We start from the raw sequence: 22,767 nt of genomic DNA on the forward strand, positions 1-22,767 counted from the left end.
CACAGCCATTTCACAAATAATCGTTTTAATCTGTAAATCCCAGTAAATTACCAGAGGTTAGTGTGATATGACTTTAAATTCTTCTGCTTTGCCATAGAAAATTATTTCCACTTAGTTGGGTACCAATGATCTATTCATCATAAGATGCAGTAGGGTTACAATCAGCTTTGCATTAAGCCTGCAGTAGATGAGCACTTGCAGATAAAAATGGTAACAACCTTTACATGAAGAAGGATAAAGAAGCTCAGCCAAACATAAAATATATATTGTTGAAAGAGATTCTAAACTGACACAGACATTATTAGACAACAAGATCTCAGAGTATTTTCCACAAATCTTCTGGTATCTTGGGCTCTCCAAGCTGGAGGGGAGCAGCTGCAGGGAAGGAATGATACCAAAACAAAGAAACTCCAACAGACCCAAAGCAATTTTTTTGCGTTGCTTACAAATGGAAAAGTAATGTGTCAAGTCAAAATGAATATGAACTGGCAAAGGAAATCATACATGTAAGTTTCTCAAACACATTTACCTTGAACTACTATCTACCACCTTTATTTGTTGAAAGTAAAGCTGGAGACCATTTGTTACAGAAAATGTACAGATTGTCACTTGACCAACATTTTTTCAACTTTTTCAAGCTGTAGCATGACTACATTAACAGTCAGACAACATGTATCAGCCTATACAAAACAAAAAAAAAAACCAACCAAGCCCAGAAAACCTATAGATAGACTATAGATAAAATTTTGAGTGAAACACTGTGTAGTTTCCCAGCATGATGCTGTTTTTCAGAATGCAGAAGTTCTTGCAGCCCCTATTGCTTCATTTCAACTGCCCACTACCAGAAATTCTGAACATCTTATGCCATGAATTTCAAATGGAGAATGCTATCCACCTTTTGGCCAATATTTATAAATTCTTGAAAATTCAACCTGGCAAAATACAGGCCAGAATCATTCCCAGACAGGTCTAATTAAAAAACAAATTATTCCCACAATAGGGAAGTCAGGGGAAAAAAACACAGTATTTTACCTCATAAAGTTATAGCAGATTTATCTGCTAATTCCTCATCTATGAGGTTTTGTGCACGTGAGGGTGCTTGGACATCTGGAAAGCTCCATCATCCAGCTATGTCACTCCATCTTTGGAGTCCCATAGTTGGGTCAGAGAGGAGGAGAAAGCTGCAGAAATAACTGTGACACCATGAAGTCGTCGTTTTGTCAAAACGTGAGGATTGGTTTGGCTTTATCAATCTCCTTTTCCCTCTCCTCCTGGAATCTTTGCAGAAAGGAGAATTTAATTTCAGCACTCCCCTTCCACTGTGCAAAATCCCCAACTAGGGATGTGATCCCAGACTACCAGCATGACCAAGCTTTCTTATATGTTGGAGACTGTCTACGTTGCGCTATATGTTCAGATTTGTGCAGCCTCACAAGCATTTCCACTTAGAGGATCAGTCTACTTTTGTCACAACTTAGTGTTCTCCACTGGTGGTGCCATCATTTCCTCCCCTTAGCGCATTAAAGTACAAATGGAAACTTAGCCCAGTTTTGTGCGCTGCTCTACCCTTAGCCATTATCCATTTCAGATCGCACTTTAGAGTAAATGAAGCCTCAGTTAGCTGTTCTTCCTCAGGGCACATCCACATTTTCCAGGTTCTTACAAGGGCAGCAGTCACCCAGTGGGGAATGAGATGATCAAGTCCTGCTACATATGAAGCATTTTGACACGCAAAAGATGTCCAAGACTGGCGTAAATGGTACTACGCTGAAATAGTCCTTCCCTTTAAAAGGAATCCTACCAGGATGCCAACTAAGATACTGGCCTCCGCCAGCACCTATTGCAAGTCCTCTTCCAGGGACTAAATGGAATCTATTCCCAAACAGTACAAATACAGATGTTAAACATAGCATGAATGGCTTACAGGGCATCAATCCTCACAGATAAAGGTGCAGGGGAAGTTCCTAAGAGGCTGAGGCACCATATTATCACTTTTAAAAGAACCATCCTCCTAGTGCCTGTAGACGGCTTGGGAATTTCTGTCCTCCCATAAACAGACAAATGGAAACACAGATCCTTCACAGTATTTCTGTAGGTGGTATCCAATGTTTATGTCACTTGTTACTTCTTTTTGCCAAGCTTTAGACATGCAAATTTTTAATATTAATGCCACTGCAATATTGCTATTACATATACAGAGAGCACCCTCCAAGCATGTCCATGTGCTCCTTTAACCCTCTGAGGTAAGTAGGCATTAAAAAGCAGTGGATGAGAGGCTTTAAAACAAATAAACAAAAAACCCCAACACCACCAACATCCCCCTCACCTCCCAGAAAGACCACTTATTTGGTGTTGGTAAAGAATGAATCTAAACGAGATTTACTCTAGCCCAACAATTCCAGCTATTTACAATTATTTACAACAATCTAGAGTTTAGTCCTCCCTGTGAACTCCTAAATTTTTGCTGTTCTTATGTTAAATCACAAAATTACTAAAACTTTTAGAAACCTTACCCTTGTTTTGACATGCCATAATATGTTTTGCTCTTATAGGAGGACAGTGCGCAGGTAACAAGCTGCCACGTGATTCTAGATCTGGTAACGTTTATGACTGCTCTGAGACAGACCCTTCGCAGGATCCATAGTCCTTTCTCGCTCTTTGATGCCTCTCCTCTTCCTTCCCCTTTGCTCTCTGAATGTGTTACCATGTTCAGGAGAACCATTCCTTGTCTTTCAAGGTTTCAACATCATAAAACTACAATGTCTGTCAACAAATGAATACAATGCTTTGGCCTTTGGACACAAACAGAATCCTTATAGTTATTCATCCTGAATAGTGTCTGTCATTAAAATTTATAGCTCCTTTGGAAAAAAATATGGCATAAGATACTGTGACAACTAACATTATTTGATTAACCCCTGGAGTAGCACAGGATATAACTAATCCCATTAGGTTAAAGAAAGGGAGAAGTTTGTTGTTTGTAGATAGAACTTTGTGGGTGACCTCTCTGAAAAGTGGACAATAAATTCCAAAGGGATTGATTGGGCATAGCAGTTGACCACTCATTTCCTTCCTGGATTTAAAAAAAAAAAAAAAAAAAAAAAAAAAAAAAAAATTTCATGAAAGAATCGGGTGTGTGAAAAGGGGGCTGGTGTGTACTTTTTGCTTCTGCTGCTCAATGAAAAAAAAAATTTTAAAAAAGGCAGCAGTAACCTGTAATTTCATGATCTTTTATTTCCTTGAATTTTCCCCTTCCCTTCACACATTCTCCATTGGAACAATGGACAAGACTGCGGAGTCAGCCTTCAGTTAAACCGATTCCACACAAATTGCAGATCGCTCATGAGATTTGGGTACTTGCTATTTAAAGTAGACATTAACACAAATACTCTGGTATGACAGTGAAGGATATCCAATATTTTTAAAGGCTTCATGACTCAGGGGCTGGCCATACTGTTGCTGTATAGGCTATAAGTATATTCAAGTCTCATTTTAAAAAGTAGTAATTTTAACAATTTTGGCAAACACCCATGTCAACGAAGCCATAATAGTAATATTTGTTTTAATATGCATCATCGGCAATTACAGCAAGCAGCACCAAAAAGGCCGGCTTTCATACACCTTCCCTTTCCCTACAACCTTTGGAAATAAAGGAAGTCTCAGTCAGTCCTTAGATCACCCATGATCAAACAATGAAACCTAAGTGGTACAATTACTTATTTTCTTGTACAGAATCTTTCACAAACTCAACAAGTTGAATTATCTAATAATTATCTAAAGTAGATCACTCAGGTCTTTCCAAGCACACCGAGGAGATATGCACTGAATCATGCATGCTGATGAAGTTTCAGAATTTCTTCTAACTATGACTTTTCTCTGCTTCTGTGTCTGGTCCTTTGGGAAGGATCCACCTCCACCCACAAAAACAGCTAAGTTGTTTGCCAAGGGTGACACCAGGACATCAATATCTGTGCTCTAGAACACTGCACAGCTTCAAAGTTTCCTGGCAAAATCTCCTTGTCAAGAGTTTATCTTCCTTGCCCACCCCAGCCATTACCAATCAGAAGTGATAATTCAGTAGGAACAACAGCTCTGTGCTTGGTTTTGGTTACAAAAGCCAAAGGAAATATTTGAAATTTATAATGAGAACAGATAACAAATCAGTGCACACTATTAAGTTATGGTAGAAGTCTAGGTTTTGCCCATGTTTTCAACACAGCACAGTTCTGGTCCCCACAGCTCAGAAAGGAGATAACAGAAATGGAAGATGTTCAGAGAGCAACATAGACATAAAGACAGGCTTCTCCACAAGGAACAGCTCTGCAGCACCGAAAAGGGGCAACTGAGTGAGGATGAGGATACAAGCAGCGTGGACACAGTGGGTAGGGATCAACTGCTCATGGTCTCTTCCAATAGAGGGACTAGGAGGAATTCAAATGAAGTGAAAGGACAGTGCCACAGCAATTATTAGGCGATGATAAGACTGCAATAAGCAACTTGCCAAAATCTATCATTCTCTTTGTGGAACTGCAGGGGAAAGAAGTAACAACAAGAACAGTGCCCTGACCGACACTTATTAATACTTTCCAAAAAATTTTAAAAGTCTGAAACACAGCAAGGCATACTACGCTGTATGCCACAGGCTTTTGTCGTTGTCTTTTACCTGGGATATGAGAGCTTGTTTGTACTTCTCTCAAATGCTACGAGAGCATCAAGTGAGGAGATAAAGATCAGTTTCTCTGTATCATATCCACAGATCATTTCTGGAGTTTCAAGGCTGAGCTCAGTTTTCTCAGATGACCATGGCTGGATGAGCAAACAGGAAAACACAGGCAGCCTGTGTTTCGATACCACTGAATAAAGGAGGGCCATGGACTGATGCCTGGTCCCAAAGCCAAATGGCAATGACTGTCTCAGTCCCACTGCTTAGGTCTACACAGCACGGCATAAATCTGTACCAGGTTTGTCTAGGTCAGCCATAACTGGAACGGGCTGAGACAAAGCCAGGCAGTGAGCTGCCAATTAATCAATATGGGCCATCAGGAATCCAGTGCTGGGGCTCACACTCTAGCTTTTCTTTACCCAACAGTATAGCTATTTGGATATAGTACATCCAAATGCCTGCCCCTGTTTGCAAATCATTGTGTCCCTCTTCTAGAGACAACCTAGCAAAAATAATTCTGAAATCGTGGGTAAATGACAACAGCAGAGTGTGCGCAGTAATTGCACAGCACTAAAGAATGGACTGTTGAGCAGTCTTCACGCACACTGCTCACTACAGCTTCCCAAAATCATTTTCAGGGTTTAAGAAAATGAGTGTGCTGAAGTAATGGTACTTTAGACCTGAAACCTGTATAATATATCATTATCACAGATTACATCTGAGATCTCAAAACAGTAAAATATATAAATGTATATATGGGTAATTTTTCTAAAAAAAATTACACGTATGTTTGAAAAAAGTCTCCACAGGGTTGAAGGAAATGAATACTTGGGCATAGGCTTTGTTCTCCTGTCAGACATTTCCCAGAATGTCAGACATTTCCCAGGAACAAAGCCTTCATAACCTACAGCATTTTCATTTTTTCTGTTATTATAGACCAAAATAATAATCAAAAGAAACATGGTATCGGAGAAGCACTTAAATTTGTCATGTCCCAGGATGTAGAATATACTCCTCCTGCTGCAACTGTTGATGCAATAAATAAATTAAATGAAAAAATAATAAGTGATGCCATGATTGAATTCTCCATAACACTGTAAGTAGAGAAAACTCCACTGATACATCTTCATGTATTTCATTCACAAAAATACTTGAAGCTTGCGACTGATGATTTCAGCTTTACAGGATCACGTTTACTAACTCCATTACTCTCTTAATTACACCTTGCTGTGACTGATAAAGACCTTTTTACCATAGAGTTTGGGACATCCGACAGAGTCACAGAACAGTTAGGCTAGAAGAGACCTCTGAAAATCAGGTAGTCATATTCCCTGTTCAAAGCAAGGCTAATGTCAAAGTAATATTGAGCTGCTCAGGACCTTGTCCAGTTGAGTTCTGTCTAGGACCTACAGAGCTTCAGTTCAGCAGAGACCAATCCTCTGAAAGCCAGGAAATTCAAAGAGAAGGCATCGCAAGTGCCATTGTAAAATTGCTTTGCTGAAGCTGCCAAAAGCCACCAAGAGTTTTCCAGGCTCCAGGCAGAATGCCTGCACTACCTTTATAGGGTGGAAGGTTTCATTACATAAACTAGCAGAGCTGTGAAACCAGTGGGAGCCGACAATATGCCAGTGGAAAGGCTGGGTGCATATGATACGATGAAGAGGTACAAAAGTGTTGGCAAAAGTGTTGGCTTAGAATCCTTTTGCTATAGGGAACTGTCTGCAAGTAAATGGTATATAAGGATGGGTTGAGCCTTTGACGATGGGATCAATGAAAGCAGAGCATTTAACAGCACTAAGAAGTTGTAAAATCTGTCCATGTGGTGTTGCTATAGAGCAGCCTCAGCATTTGGATGGTCGGTGGGGTGGTTTTTGAGAACTTGCCCAAATACAAGTAGTGCCAAAGCAAAGAGGGTTTGAAGATCTCCTACATGTTTTTTTCTTGGGCAACCTGCTCTCTCTGCAGATATCTGATCTTCCTGCACAATGTCCCACTAGAAGGCGGTTACTTGCAATCTGACTGTAGTAAGGACAGACTTGCAGTTAGGTTCCAGTCCATCTGCTAGACTTCATGGATTCATTGATTTATCTTGAGGTCCCCTTAGATTCTGGTTCACGTGAGGGAATAAAAGGAGATGTTCAGCTCTATGGAAAAGGCAGCTTATTCTTCCCTTCTCCCCTTCCACCCGCTCCCCAGTTCATATTTACAGGGAGAAGGAAGAGGTCATAGATGATGACTTCTGCAGGCACAGGGCTCACAGAAATCCAGGTTACTTGTACATGGGAGCAGAGACAGAGGGATAAAAACGGCCTCATTGTCCCAAAATATGCCTGCTGCCTATCTTCCAACTGTCGCTACTTTCCAGGATACCATTGTGAACCACTATTCTCCCTTCCAGTTTCAACTGGAGTTCTTACGGTTCTTTTCTACAACTCAACCAACGTCCTCTTTTCCACTCACTCTTCACAGGAATCATTAAGCACCTCATTTATTTATTTTTACTTTAAATATTGCCTGAAAGGCTATATCATATTCAAATCATATTTTTTACATAAATGTATTTTAAATATGTATTTTCAATTAAGTAACAGCCAATCCCTTCAAATCTGAATCCTCAGGAAGACATATTGTAACCACATGCCTCTAGTTACTTCTCTGTTTTTCAGCAAAGGCACGGTCCAAATTCACAATAGCTAGGTCTAAGTCAAATTCTGAGCCACTAACATCTTTGGAAACAGGTAGGGGAAACCGTTTTGGCAAAGTATTTCTGCACACAAAAATTTCATTTGCTTGGTGAACAAAATCCTACACTTCACAACGTGTTAAATTCAGCCTCCCCAAATGAGAGGTAGAGTCTAGTCCTAAGTGGAGAAAATGCTGAGAAACTAGGATTAGCCAAGGAACTACTAAAAAACAACAACAACAAAAAAAACCATGACGGGATCTGTGTACTTCAAGGAATGCTATGACATCTGCCCACACCCTCATCCCTGAAAACCGTATCTCAGAAACCTCCTGCTCAAACGATCCCAAGTTTTCATCGGCTCATCGCTTTGTATAGCATCCTATGGATTTCGCAGTAATCCAAAGCAGCGCAAAGATTTCAGAGCCCTCGTGCTGCAGGCAAACGGACCTGCAGTATCCCCCAGGGTTCTGGTCCCTCTATCATCTGGGGACCTGGCCAGGCACTCTGCAGCGCCCATCTGCTGCACACAGATGGGCTTCCTCGCAAAGGAAACAAAAGTGGGAGGGAGGGGGCTGCCACGCATCCTACTTGTGCCCTGATATGCCCTAGACAGACTGTGACCAGGGCATATACCTCTCCTCAGGCACTCAGATGTATTCCCGCATCCCGTACTCTAGAAATAGTCTCCGAAAACCTGGTTTTTAAACTCATAGGCCTTCTTAACTCTGTGGCAGAGTTGGCGCTCTGCTTTGCTCTAATACACATTGAGCCTTCAGCAGAGGAGTGGAAATACGGCAGCACGCTTAATTACTTATTTTTAAGTGTGCGACAGATATGCAACAATTTGAATGTCTAGACTATAATTTACATAAATACATTTTAAACCAAAACATTTTAAAATTATTTATTTCCTGCTTCTATGCTTAAGTGCTTTGCTGGATTGGGGCCAGACTGCAGGATCGAGCCGAAGGTGCATAAATCAAACCTTCAAAGAAATACAATGTTCACAAAGACTGTATTTGGTTGAGCAAATTTAGAAGAATGAAACCAACTATGAAGAGAAATTAGATTGGCTGAAAATTAATAAAGCACAGCTGGAATTATTCGATTCATCCATATTTGTTGCTTAAATGGCTCTAGGGCTAAGTCTTGCTGAAAGAAGATACTTCAAGACTTAGGGGTCAATTGCTTTTGGAGACAAATTGACCTATAGGAATACACTTGTCTAATTTGGTTCTTGCAGTGGGGCAAGTCTGCAGAAATATATAACCAAAAAACCAATTTAGATTCCAGTGAGTGGATATCAGAGGTCAAGTTTAAGGTTCCCATAAATTTACATATATACACTAAAAGATTAATAACTTTTCAAGCTACTGGGTTTCTTTGCTAAAAGCAAAGACTTATAGATAAAATCTGAGAAAGAAACAACATATGTGCTTACTCCACATTCTGTTGGATAGATAGCGTGCAGCCAGCTTATTGCTTGTTGCTGTGGCTAGCCCTGCAGTATTTCATACAGTTTGGTCATACTCAGGGAGTGCAAGTAACACTATTGCTGGCTCAGCTCCTAGAAGAAAGCATGTGCAGTTCTCATGATCATTAATTTTTAAACTAATTTTATGTGCCAGTTCTAATATTACACTTTTAGTTAACTGGTCTTACTACTATTAGTTATACTCCAAGTTCTGTATCCAGCCATAAAGTTGTTATATAGTTTGCAATGAGGCCTTCTGAATATGGTTATCCATTCTAAATATAATGCTTTTCTCCTAGGCAGATTTTATGTATTCATACATCAGTATTGTCTCCTACTCAAAATTAGGAATGTACTTTATAAAACAGTACCAAAATGGACCAGTATTAAAATATAAAAATACACTTTAAAATAAAAAATTATTTTAGATATACACAAGCCCTGAGGCGGGCATTAAGCTTCCAAGCAATCTACAAAACTTAAGTCCATAATTTACCTGAGCACGCAATGAATATTTCACTCTCCGTCAATACTAACCTTGAAAGATACAATATTTTTTATTTTCAAGTTGCAGTCTTATAATTCAGTCAAAGCAAAGACAGTATTTCCAGTTGGGTAATTTATCAGGAGTGAAAATGAAAAAATAAATTCACACATTTCACCGTAAATTATCAGAAGTCTGACCACTGTATCACTGATAAATGTATAGGAAAGAGATATTGTTGTATGTAGAAAGATATTTTCAATAACTCTAAAAGTTCTGATTTTTTTTTTCTCCTTTCACTATTACCAGGATCAATGGGTATTTATAAATAAAGGATTTGTCAACAAATATATAAATCCTGACTGGCATTGCCTTCAGAAAATTTACAAGGCAGTTAAAGGCACACCTTTTTGTTTGGAGTTGATTTCAAACACACTAGTGGCCAGAAGGAAAGAATATACAACTATATTAATCTTTTTGGTCCTCTTTTCTTAGAGCCACACAAGTTTGGGGTGTTTTCTACATTTTTCTTCTCAAATCATGGAACTAATCATATTTCATAAAAGCATATTAAAAAAACACATTACATGGGAGATGCACTGGCCTGTGACATTCAAATTGCAAAGGCCCAAAAGGGGAAAAAAAAAAAAAAAAATCACAGGATCCAAACACAAGGAATAATTTTACTGCAGGATCCCATGTGGGTTTTGGTTGGTTTTTCGAGTCTATTTGGTTTTTAGTTTGGTTTGGCGGGGGGGGGGGTGGGTGGTGGTGGTGCAGTAATCCATTCTTTATTTCTTAAGTGATTAAGAAACTGTATCTCCTTACAGCCATTAAGTAAAGAGATCCTAGAAACTGGGATAAATTTCTGTCTAAAACAAGCAAGTTCTCTTTAAAAGAAAGATATTCCAAACTCTAGATAAGTAACTTTGAGACAAGTTCACTCCACTGAAGCTCTGGATGTATTCAAAGCAGAAAGATTATGTTATTCACACAACGTCACATCATTTTTAGGATGCAGCAAGTTTAGACCCCACATATCAGTATTATTTGGATACCCAAAGGCTCGTGGTTATCTCAGCTCTACAAATGAAGCGTTGGTGAGTTTACCTGGATAGTCCTCTGAGTGCCATCAATGGTGACAGACAATAAGGGTGAAGCCAGGTTCCACTCGCTGGTCACGTTTAGTTTCATCCCATCAACTTCCACCTGTTGTGACACCAAACAAGGCTGTTACTATGAAGACAGACAGAAAACTGATCTCAAGTTCATTACTGCATACAAAGCAGCAACCATTTTAAAACAGATGGCTCCCAAACAACCTGTCATGTTTACTGCTTCTGCCATAAAAGACAGGGTCCAACAACAGAGTCTTCCAGCTATCTCTGGGGAGAGGTGAAGGACCTGTGAACAGCTGCCTCCGAGTAGCAAGGTTTCAAGTGATTTCCAGCAAGTAACAAACAGCCATCCAACTTTTAAACCTATCTGGACATGCTACATTTACTGCAATTAGACAAGTAATGCATATAAATTCCAGTGACACCTTGCAACCCACACAACAGGGCTTGCATATAATATTCTCTCCAAGGACCAAGGAAGAACTTTTCCTATGCTTCTAATGAAGGGTTTTGCATTGTTATCTTAATTAATACGAGGCAGTAATTAATTCTTCGGTGCTTTGCCTCAAAGTCTAGAAAAACTTTGCAAATTCTGTCATGTTTTCTTCCAATATACAGTTGATCAGAGGAATAAAATTTCTGATTTGAATGCCAGTATGTTTATCCAGAAAGAATTCTTTTTTTAAATTATCCCATAATCTTTATACAAAAATATTTCTAGGTAAAGAGCAAAATATCTGAGTTCTGAGGAAAGTGTAGATCAGAGTAGCTGTAATGACACTTCTGACATTCTTCTATGTATAATACTGTTTAAAAATACACATCACACATTCAACACTAAGAGCCTCAGAGGAAGAGCTGGATTATGGAAAAAAAATACTGTACATGGACTAATATAATTAATCATTAATATTTGTGGCTTGTTTCGAACACTCATCATGCTATCCAAGGTAGGTAAATATGATTTCAGTTACATATTTTACTATAAACAGAAGAAAAATCATCATGGTTGGTGATTTCCTTCCTCTCTCAAAACCTCCAAAATATTTTCAATCAGTAAATTACAGACAATATTGATAATGACACAAATATTGCACACATTCTCAGTAAACTAGAGGAAAATTACTGCATTTAGAATAAAAGCTGAGCCCACATTTTGCAAAATAAAACTTATAAAGCCTACTCTTTTAGATCTCAGACTAATCATTATTTCATCTTATAATAAGAACAGGCAACTGTAATCCTAGTGTAACTTAAAAAGAAATCCATAACACAGAAGTGCAGAGGAGCAATGTGTAATCTGACAATTTTATTTCAGTTAAGAAGAAAAAGCTCTGGCTTAAAAAACCTCTAGTTCTATAGACTTTAGTTTAGAACTCAAAATCGGTCTTAGTGATACAATCTACTCAATTTCTACGGCTTTAACTATAAATAAAGTTACATGTAAAGAACAAGAAGAAAAACAAGTCATTTATAATGGTTCAGCAATAGGCCAGATTAGCTGGCATGCTTTAGGTACTTTACACTGCTCCAGTGATGCAAACCAGCCATAAACCTGGCTTGAGTTAAACCAGACCTGCAGCTGGTTTGCATTGCCAGAGCACCGCAAAGCAGCTGGAACACAGCGGTGAACCTCGCCCGCTCTCAGCAAACCTGAATCAGCAAATACTGTCTTTATTGAGAACAGCAGAAACATCTGAAAAAGACTTTCCAAATGGAGAAAAGCAATTCCAGTGCTCTGTCTCAGCCCTCTTTGATTACCAATTGAACTTTCGTAAGGCAATTCTTTAAAAAGCTGTCTGTCACTATCGCTATAACCAAAGAAAGACTGTCTGCACTGGAGCCTCCGTCTGAAAACATCATTTACCATGTTTCTCCGGGAAGAAGGGGAGATGGTATGAAAGCATACCAGGCTCCTGACCACCAAAAATAACTTCAACTGTACGCTGTGCTTGTTGCACCGCGGGATTTACACACAGCCTCACAGAAAATCTATAGTCGATATCTATAGTCCTAGTGAAGGCTGTTCCAGTGGCAAGATGCAAGTCAATACCTCCACAACAAACTCAATTTAATCATTAGCTCTTTTGTCACTGTACAGATGAACAAAAGAGAAGTAAACCAAGTGTGTCACAGTGGTAAATGACCTGTTTAAAATCCCTCACAAAGGTCTATACAAGTCTAGCCATCACTGATTCCAGATTACGTTAGTATCAAAAAATTTCTGGTGGAAACCACCCTGAAAGAAGAGATGCAAGCAGCCAGATGGTAGGTCTAAACAAACCGTGGCACTCTAGGAATACTATGGCTGCTCACATGCAATAGAAAAACCAGCAGACAATATATTGCCTCTATGATGTTTTCCCCATTCAAGAAAGAATAAAGGGCTAGAGCGGGGTGGGTGGTGTTATTTGAACCAATGCATACCCCAGTAAACTGCAGCAGTCTTCTCACAGAATGGAGCTACAGGTTCTTAGCTGCTTTCACCTGGGTCTCACCACAGTATGTGCAACTGGGGAAGATGATGTGAAGCTAAGAGGATCACAAAGAAGTTGGCTATCTCTGCTCCAATAGGTAGGATGACAAAACCAGGAGGTCAAGCCATCAGAGAAAATTAACAGGAACCGAGGGTAAGAGATTTTACCATGTAGTGGGCATGTTACTTTCACTACAAACAAGGGGAAAGCAGGCAGGGGAGGGAACAAAAAAAAAAAAAAGACCCAAACACCAGATGGGGGTTGTAATCAAACCAGTGTTTTAGCTAATAGAGCAAATCTTCCTTCCACAGCTCTGCAGCCAACAGCCTAGCATGGTTAGTTGGCGGAGGCAGGGGAATAGATAAGATGTTCAAAGGACTTGTCAGAAGCTTGCATTTGCCTTCATTCCTCCTTTAGCAATGGATATGATAATAGAACCTAACAAATACTGCAATAAAACCAGGGGCTTTTTGCTTTAGTCTTGGGGGTGGTAGGGGGGGTGAAGGGGGACACGAGGACGACTACTAAAGAATTACGTTGACTATTTCCTGTTTTATTTTGTTTCTGGGCTCATAAGACAGCCAGGAATGAATCAGCACTCAACGGATACCAACACTTCAACTGCAGGGAGGAGATCCCAGTCCAGTCACTCACGCAGTGGGCCACATTGTACTTTACACCACAGCTATATAGTCTACCTTGTAGTAGCTAGTAGTCCTCAGCTACTCAGTTCCAAGTGTATGCATGTGTGTGTATGCATGCATACGCACATCATGTTGTGTTGCATGGGGGAATTACTCTATAGTAACTATGGCTGTTTAAACCATTGCTACAATACATCGATGTGGTGTGGTAGTGGTGGATTTTTTTTTTTTTAAATAGGATTGTTTGTCCCTGTGTAAGGGCATAAAAGATAAAAGCAGCCGTGGTCCTCCTTTACAATTATTTCCAATTCAAAAGCTATTGTAAATTAGGTCTCAGAAAGAAGAATGACAAGTCCAAGGCATGATGCTAGAAAAAGGTCAACGGCTTACTCTACTGTCACAACTTTGCAGACTTTTGCTGGCATGCACCTGAACTACACAAGTAGCAGCCCCTTCACCTCTTGTGGACTGAGCTCCTGATGTTCAGCATGATAGGTACCAGCTAACCAATAGTGCTAAGAGCTGCAAAGCATAATCTGCATTCAGTTTCCTTTAGAGAACATCATTTGGCATTCTATATGCATGGCAGGCAATTAAAGGAGGCAGCACAAGCCTGAGTGTTATAGCCCTGTTAATTTACTAATGCAGAGTCTCGCATACATCTGGCACATGTCACTTCTTTTCTCCTGGAAATGAAGGTGGTTTTCCAGGAGACTGGAGGGCAGCTCAAGCATTTGTTTCCTGCCTGATGCTTCAAAATATTATGCCTGAAGTTCCTCATGCCAGCCTTGAGCCTGACTAACTTAAGTCTGCTGACTTAATCCCATGGTTCCAATTTTGCCTTCCAGCATGATGTTTAACTCGATGCTTTTGGTTTAACTCCTGGCCTAAAGAGTCCTGGCCCTAACTACTGGTCATGCCACCCCTACCCTAATTCCTTACACTCCTTAATTCTACCTCTTGCTATAACAGAACTGATAGCATTCCCTAGTCAATCAGATCAATCAAACGAAAAGTCATCCTCTGCAGACCTGCCTTGCTGAAATCTTTGTCTGGTCAAGACAGCTGCCCATGAAGATGTTACCTTTCAGGAAGACAGACATTACTATTCACCAGAGACTTATGAATATTCTGTGTCATAGACTCCAATCCCTTCAACTGGCATTAATTTAGCTGTAAATCTAAGGCACATCCAGTGGGCAGCAAGACTCTACAAACTGAAACCTTAAAATCAACCTGCAAGGAAGGAACAATGGCAGCAAGCAATGCTGTTGTAAACATGAGGTAGCATACATGTTTAAGGACTTTACTCAAGCCTGCACGAAGTAAAGATGGCCTCTTCTCTGGGAAAAGTAACTGTCTCGGGCAGAAGCCTCTTCACCTCCATTACTGCTGAACACCACCACCCATGCCAAAACAGCAAGGAGATTCTTTTCATTTTTATGAGTCAGATAAGGGATAGGTATTGCTTCTTGTGCAGAAGAGGGGGCGGGCGGAGGATTCATAGCATGGTGTGGCAATAGAAGGTCCAGCTGTAGGCAGCAGTATTCAGTAACAGTTAGTCCACAGTGATCTCAGACTAAGCCAAACCGAGTTGGACGAAGTGGCTTTTGGTTCCCAAACAGTCTTCACAAAATTCCTGAAATTCCCATCTAATCTACTGTCCAGCTAATGGAGCAGCACATGGAATAGAAAAGGGAAGTGAAGACTGTCCTGTGCCAAAGCTATGATCCCTTACCTTTTGCAGTCCCATGTATGCTTAGGAATGAGAGCAAAGTCTTTATGGGGGGGCTCATGAGTCTAGGGCTTCCTTTAGAAGCGCAATGCATAAAAGCCCAGGCATTTTGTAAAATATTTTGCTAGTCCTCAATGTTAAAAAAAAAAAAACAACCAACAACCTCTTTCCCAGTCAGCAGGAGAGCTCAAACACTATCTTGCATCTCTCAATATTCCCAAAGCTAATCATCACAACACACTTGCTTATCATGAAAATTACCAGCCACCTGGAGCCTGTAAGCACTCGTGGTCATTTGCAGAGTTCTCTTGGCAATTATTGGGTCTTCCTATACAATTTTATCCAACTCACCCACATTGTCTTTAAGTACCTTGAATAAAAAAGGAGTCATATCTGCTACATTAGGAAATAGTATCAACCAAATAGCACTTCACATGTTGTCATTCAAAGAGATGTGATGCAAATGTCACAGATGCAAAGAAATGTCATGCAAAGAAACCCATAAAGATTTCCCATGTAGGCAATTCTTATTAGTTAAGCTCCTTCTTCTTGTATATGCTTTTTCTCCTGTTCTTTGGACTGTATTTGCCAGTGACCCAGGGTCTGACTACTCATTAAGAGTTTGACATTTTTCAGGGTCATGTCATGGAAGAGGTGACAGAGTGTACTCTTGTCAAGCTTACAGACGGCACAAAACTGGGGCAAACAGTTAACACTCCCTAGGGCAGGGCTGCCATCCAGAGGGGCCTAGACAGGCAAGAGGAAGGGGCTAATGGAAATTTTGTGAAATTCAAGACAAATGGTTAAGTCCAGCATGTGGGAAGGAAAAGCCCATTGCAATGATACAGGCTGCGACCTGACTGGCTGGGGAGCAGCTCTGTGGAGGACTTGGAGATGTGGGCAGACATGTCCGCTGGACATGAATGAGTCAACAGCATGCCCTGGCAGCAAAGGCGGCTAACAGTGTCCTGTGGTCTGTTAACAAAAGTATAGTCTCCTGATAAAAAGGGAAGTGATTAGACCCCTCTGCTCAAAACTCAGACCACGTCTAGATACCGTGTCCACGAGAAAGACATTGACTTTGTTTAGTTATACAAAGTTCCCATTAGCCCATTCCTCTTGCCTGTCTAGGTCCCACTGGGTGGCAGCATTGCCTGTGACTGTATTGAGCAGCTTCCCCAGTTCTATGTCTTCTGTAAACTTTATGACCGTGCACTCCCATTGCCTCCTCCAGGTCATTGATGAGGTTGTTGAACAGGACTGGTCACAATACAGACCCTTGCAGACCCCTGGTGACTTCTGAGTAGAGTACAACCCATTAAACATGACTCACTGAGCCTGACCACTCAACTGGCTTTTTATCCATCTGGTTGTGTAAGATGGTGTCAAAAAACTCGCTAAAGTCAAGGTAAATGACATTCACTGCTCTCCCCCAGTCCACAAATCCTGTCAATTGATCATAGAAGGCTGTCAGGTTGATCAGCCCTCAGTAAATTCATGCTGGCTGTTACCTATCACCTTCTTTATGTGCCCAGAAATGTGCTCCAAGAGGACTCACCTTATGAACTTCCCAGGGATTGGAGTGAGGCTGACCAGGCTGTAGTTCCATGGTATTTGCTTTTGGCCTTTTCTGAAGACTGGTGCAACATTTGCTTTTCTCCAGTAAAGAGGGACCTCCCTCAACTTTCATGACATGACCTTTCAAAGGTACAGAGTGCAGTCTCGCTACCACATCAGTCAGCTCTCTCGGCGCTCTTGGATGCAGTCTGGCTGATTCCATGGATTTCCATGCGTTTCCAACTCTCCCAATCACCAACTTGATCTGCTTCTGCCTCCTCCCTAAACTCTTTCACTAATAACAGCGGTCTGGGAGACCTTGCTGATGAAGACTGAAACAAAGAAGTCACTAGAAGTCTCGGGCTTAACTGCGTCTGTTGTTACCAAATCACTTGTAATCCCTTTGTTGATGCAGCATTTCCCCTTTTCAGCTTTTTATTACTAATGCAGTGGTAGAAGCTCTTCTTGTTGCTTCTAACATTCCTTGCAACTGTCAAGGTAAGCTCTGGCTTTCCTAACACCAACCCTCCATGCCTGGACAATTTTTCTAAATTCCTCCTTTGTATCCTGTCTCTGCTTCCACCTCTCAGATACTGCCTTTTTGCACTGGAGCTCTGCCATTATACCTGTTCTTAATGAAGCGTTTTTCCTGATAAAGGTGCTTACTTTCCAGAGTATTCTTGCACTTAGAGGATGCTGTCCTTAAAGACCTGCCAGCTTTTCTGAGCTCTTTTGCTCTTCAGAACTGTCTCCCATGGAACTCTCCCTACCTGCTAAATAAATAAAGAATAACCTGAAGTCCACTAGCCTGAAGTCCAGGGTCTGTACCCTGCTAATCTTGTTCCTCACTTCCTTCAGGATTCTGAACACCAACCCTTTATTTTGTGGTTGCCACAGCCCAGGCAGTCATTATCATATCTTCAACCTTGACAGTGAATAGCAGATGTGGCTCTGTCAACACCAGTTTACCCATCCAGTAGCAGCATCAACCAGTTATCCCAAACACCCTTCAGAAACCTTCCTCCTTGCATCCCACCATGTTGCCCTTCCAGAAGATGTCAAGGTCCCTATGAGGACCACGTTCTGTGACACAGAGATTTCCTCCAGTTGTTTAAAGAAGTCTTGTCTACTTCTTCACCTAGATCAGGTGGTCTGTAACATACTCCCACCATGCTATTTTACATTTTTTTAACTGATCAAGTCAATAGCCTTCACCTGCCCACGTGATTTCATAGTCCGGACACTTGGCTTTCAGCTTCTCTGTAGGCACAGAATTATTTGCCTCTCCCAAAACCCATGGCAAACCTATAAACATAGATGGTCTTCTCACTCTGGTGAAGGATCCTTCTGGCCCCCAAGCACTCACAGTCATATCTCTGCTTCTTAAGCTCTGCCCAGTCGTATTTGCTCGCAACATACTTGCTGGTGCTGGTCCTTGTGCTAGCTGTGGTGCGTACACACACTAGCACGTATCTGAAGACACTGACGGGATTAACATCCACACCAGCAACATGCGCCAGTCCCTTTGCTGCCATCACTGCCCTGGCCTGCACGCAACACTGCCACTAAAACCCCAATTTTATATGCACAGGTCATACAGGCTTTTTCAGGGAAATCCACACTGATGCCACTTTCAGGATGACGGGCCTCATCTCAATGAAAAAAGAAGCAAAGCTGAAAATGCCATAAAAAGGGAGGCTTGTTCCTTTTGTTTCCATAGATAACTACTTTTTCTGCTTTCTTCTGAAAATGCCACATGAAGAAACTTGGTAGATGGATGCTTCCTTTAGCACACTAAAATGTCTTAAAAGTTTTGCTTATCACAATTAGCAGTAGTCTGAAAACCTGCAAGATTAGCTGTGAAAAAAGTGCATGAAAGAGCAAATAGGACAGAGAGACCCTGTGGCCAACAATGCAGTGTATCGACAAACTCATACAAATGCCATAAAGAGAAGAAAAGTTCCTTTAAGCCCGAAACAGCAGCTTTCAAATAAAAACTGAATTCTCTGATGCTTCTATGACAGCAATTTCTTTGATTCAGATTAACCAGTTGTTTTAGCTTGCATTTTCAGCTTGTAGTTATTGACAATATATTCACATCAGATTAATGGACTGACGTTTTTTCTTCTTTACTTCAAGTGACTGTAAGGTTAGCTTTTTGGACTTTTGAAGTGGTTGGCCAGATGCTTTCAAAAGGAAGTTAAAGTATGTGAATTTCAATCTCATTAAAAAGGCCACCTTTTTTTTTTTTTTTAAACAAACTTTCCTTTTGTTCATATCAGCACTTACTTTTTTAAAAGACCCCAAGAGAGAGTTCCAGTCTATAGATCACTTGTCCTGAAGAAAGCTCTGTTAACTATTTATAGATCACGTCCTTTTGTACCAAACTAGATCAAGCAATTTATTCGGTGCATGACTGCAGGAGAGAAATTCGTTTGCTCTAAGTGTCATCAAGGCAGCCTTTTACCTGCTATGAACAAGACCAGAAGATCTGAATTGCTGGGCTTTTACTTCAAATGCGCATTTTGACATTGTGTGGGGTGCCATCATTTCTTTCAAGTTTTCAAAGTATTAAGTACATTCATAGAATGGGCAGTCCTTAATCACAAGAAGAGCAAATAGCCCATAACCACTAGAATAAAGCAAACACATGTGCACACATTCAAATTATCTCTCTTTTCTGTAAAGTAGCACTTATAGATGCAAATTACCATTAGCTCTTTTGGTATATCTCACTTTAGAAATGGGAGCATGCCAGCCTAGAGACTGAGGAGAGGAGCACACAACAGGCATCAGCTCCTCAGCTTAACAACAAGAGAATCAAAACAAAACAAGAGAGAGAAGTGGTGGCCTTCATCACCTCTAATCAGCAAGAGCTTTCTTCAAGCATTCACCAGGGAAGTGATCCTCTTTGTAAAACCTAGTAGAGAGGCTGTACGCAACAAAAACACTCCACTGTGGCAAACACTTTGTTTTACTACTTCAGTTTTCTTTGTGGAGTCATTACTAAGATGACATCCCATATTTGTAACCTGCCTGAGCCTGCTAAAGTTTAAAAAAAAAAAAAGAAATTAAAAATAGAGCAAGGAAATAAATTAGCTGTTAAAAAAATCATTGACATCTGCTGGCAACAGCTTCAGACACAAAAACCACGGCTGGTTTGGGAAATATGTGTGTCTATCGTTATCGGACCAGTGTGGAAGAGAAGAAGAAAGAACATGCCTTGCCTTCCTTTTCCAGTCGCTCTACCGAGCTAAATACACTCCAGCCTGGCTACAGGTATCGCTCCTAGGTGGCTGGAAAATGGTGCAGGTGGTTCAAACAGTATTGCTACTATTATGTGCATACAGGGCACTTTCAAAGTTGCATTGCACTCCAACTTTCCTTGGCCAATAGGATAATGTGTTGGGGATATTCTCGTTTTCTATCTTGAAAAGGGGTCTAGCATAGAGACCAATGACAGAATCTGGGTCATTAAGAGCATTATGCTGGGAGTTAAAAATACATTGGTAAAATAAATTGTGATAAGGCAGACACTGCTGTTTTAGTAGCTTTTGAGTCATGATTCATGCCTATATACTGAAATCACTAAGCAAGCCTAATTCCTAAATGACTTTCAGCTGCAGAGTTTCCATTCTTTCACTTCAGAGGCACACAGGGATCCCAAGCCCTATCCTACTTGACAGTATAACTTCTCAAAGAGTAGAATGACGTTATCATACCAAAGTGCCACTACAAAACACAACAGACTAAACCTCATACTAATGTTTTAGACAAAGAACACATTTTGGAATATATATATATATATATAAATTTTTAAGCATTCATCTAATACATATATTCATTTAGTGAAAGTTATGCAATAAGGATACACAAGCTAAGAACAGATTTATATATATTTTTTTAATAGAGAGACCGTATCACCAGAAGCTGGATCTCAAGCTTAGAGTCAAGAATTAATAAATTCCTGCCTTGACTCCCAATGTGCTGCTGACAAGTCATACATAACTCTCAAGACTCTAATTTTTGTCTTCTTAATTGGGAGAGAGGGGTGGGAATTAATACTGGCTATGAAGGAACTACCCAGTACCACTACCCAGTAATATCTATTTGGAAAAATATCATCAGAGAATATAAATTAGGAAGAGTATTTTTAAAAGAAAACTTTTAAAAAAAAAAAGAGAGACAGGCAGACCAACATATGCACATACATCCCCATTAAAAAAAAAAAAATTAGTTCCTACTGGCGTCCCTTTCTATCTCCTTTCTAAAGTGAGAATTATGCCTTAGGTAGACTTCTGTGCCTGGTCTAAACAAAGCATACTACAGCAATTTGAAGAGGATTTGAAAGCATGAGGACCATATCCATCAACTGAGAAGTGTTTTATTTCACACACCATTTACAACTTGATACAGAGATCCAACAAAATCAGCAGGCTCCAAAATGGCTAGTGAGCAAGAAAAGCATCACTTCATTATATTTGGAAGTTGTACTCTACCTCAGCCTAGCTATGTAGGGTGGATGCTCAAACTGGACACAGTTTGCCACTGTTTGCAATTACTTTTCCCATTGTACTACCACGGCAGCAGGGCTATCTTCTCTTCAAATTAGTAAACAGCTAGAATAAGCAACAGTTTAAAAAAAAAAAAAAAAAAGGGAAAAAAGTGTCTTTGACTTGACATTGTGTAGTGACAAGAAGAAAATACAGTGGGCAACTGGGTATGGATTTCATCCAGCAGTTCCAACCTGCTGCTCTCAGCTGTCACAACAGGATATAGGTCAGCACTAGTCCTTCGAATATCCCCAGCCCAAGGTTATTCACCACTTAAACTAAAAGCTTTACATGCAAAATATCTGCTGTTGCGTATCTTGCCCAAACTGCCCCACATGCTTCAGGACAATAAGTGTATCATAGAATCAAGCCTGATTCTTTTTAAAGCCAAATCTATTTTGATATCATCTGCGATCCAATGTATGCCCTTCAATCAAATAGCCAAAGGGAACACTTCCGTATGCTGTATCAATCCACTGGATTAAGGAAAAAAATAAAACGATAACAGCTAGACTATCTATATGGTTTCCCAGGTATAAGAAAAACAGTGGTTGTAGGAGACCTTTTCTTTCTTACAGCCAGAAGATAAAGAAGCTACTTTCATTTTTGAAATAAAAATAAGCATTGAGGAAGAGGAGACTACATGCAATAAAAAAATACCTGTAAACCTATTCCCATTGTTTGGTTCGTTTCCAAGTGTAATAACTTTAAAATCAAAGCAAGTGTTTTAACTGATGACTTTCAAGAAGCTGGTCAGAAGTAATAGCATCATCAGATGCTTACCAAATCCCTTCTACCATTCACTGCTCCCCAATCCACATACTTGAATCATCTCTCGCAGGCATGTTTGACCAGTATCAAGACAATACTCATTTTTATCAAAACACACCAGCCATCTTGCAGAGAGAAGAAAGAACTGTAAGGAATTACCAGGAGTAATAGTAGGCATACTCCCTCTTTAGAAACCCCTCCTCTAGCTTTTAAAATAAGCCCAAAAAAGGGAGTAAGAACATCACCGCTCCAGAGGTGTCAGTGATAAAAGAAAAGGGACGAACACAGGCTGGTGCACAAGGGGTAAGGATGCAAAGCTGATGCGGCAGGAAGAAGATGAGATATCAGAAGAGTCATAAACCACTTACACAAAAGAGGAGATGCTAAAAAGTTTTGAAGCGTTTCCATAAACAGAACAAATCAAGTCATGTAGCAATGTAAAAAAGATGTTTACATCTAATGCTATTTACCTTAGCCATTAATGGGATTGCACTATTTATGTTAAACTGATTACCATGAATTCACTCAAAAGGCATAAAAGTACTGTTTGTGAATAGACACCTCTTCGAATTCAGTATTTCCTCATGGTTCCACCTACTTACATT

At 40.2% G+C, this 22,767-nt stretch overlaps 1 protein-coding gene across 5 annotated transcripts in view; it reads right to left on the reverse strand.

Moving 5' to 3' along the window:
• PCCA (propionyl-CoA carboxylase subunit alpha) overlaps nt 1-22,767 on the reverse strand; it is a 300,001-nt gene that overhangs the window by 64,175 nt on the left and 213,059 nt on the right. For all 5 annotated transcript variants that reach the window (XM_069802387.1, XM_069802389.1, XM_069802391.1 and 2 more), the window contains one exon: nt 10,418-10,516. In XM_069802387.1, the coding sequence (XP_069658488.1) occupies nt 10,418-10,516 (99 nt within the window). The remainder of the gene's footprint in view (nt 1-10,417; nt 10,517-22,767) is intronic.

The sequence above is a fragment of the Haliaeetus albicilla genome, chromosome 15, assembly GCF_947461875.1.
Source record: "Haliaeetus albicilla chromosome 15, bHalAlb1.1, whole genome shotgun sequence".
Taxonomy (NCBI): Eukaryota; Metazoa; Chordata; class Aves; order Accipitriformes; family Accipitridae; genus Haliaeetus; species Haliaeetus albicilla.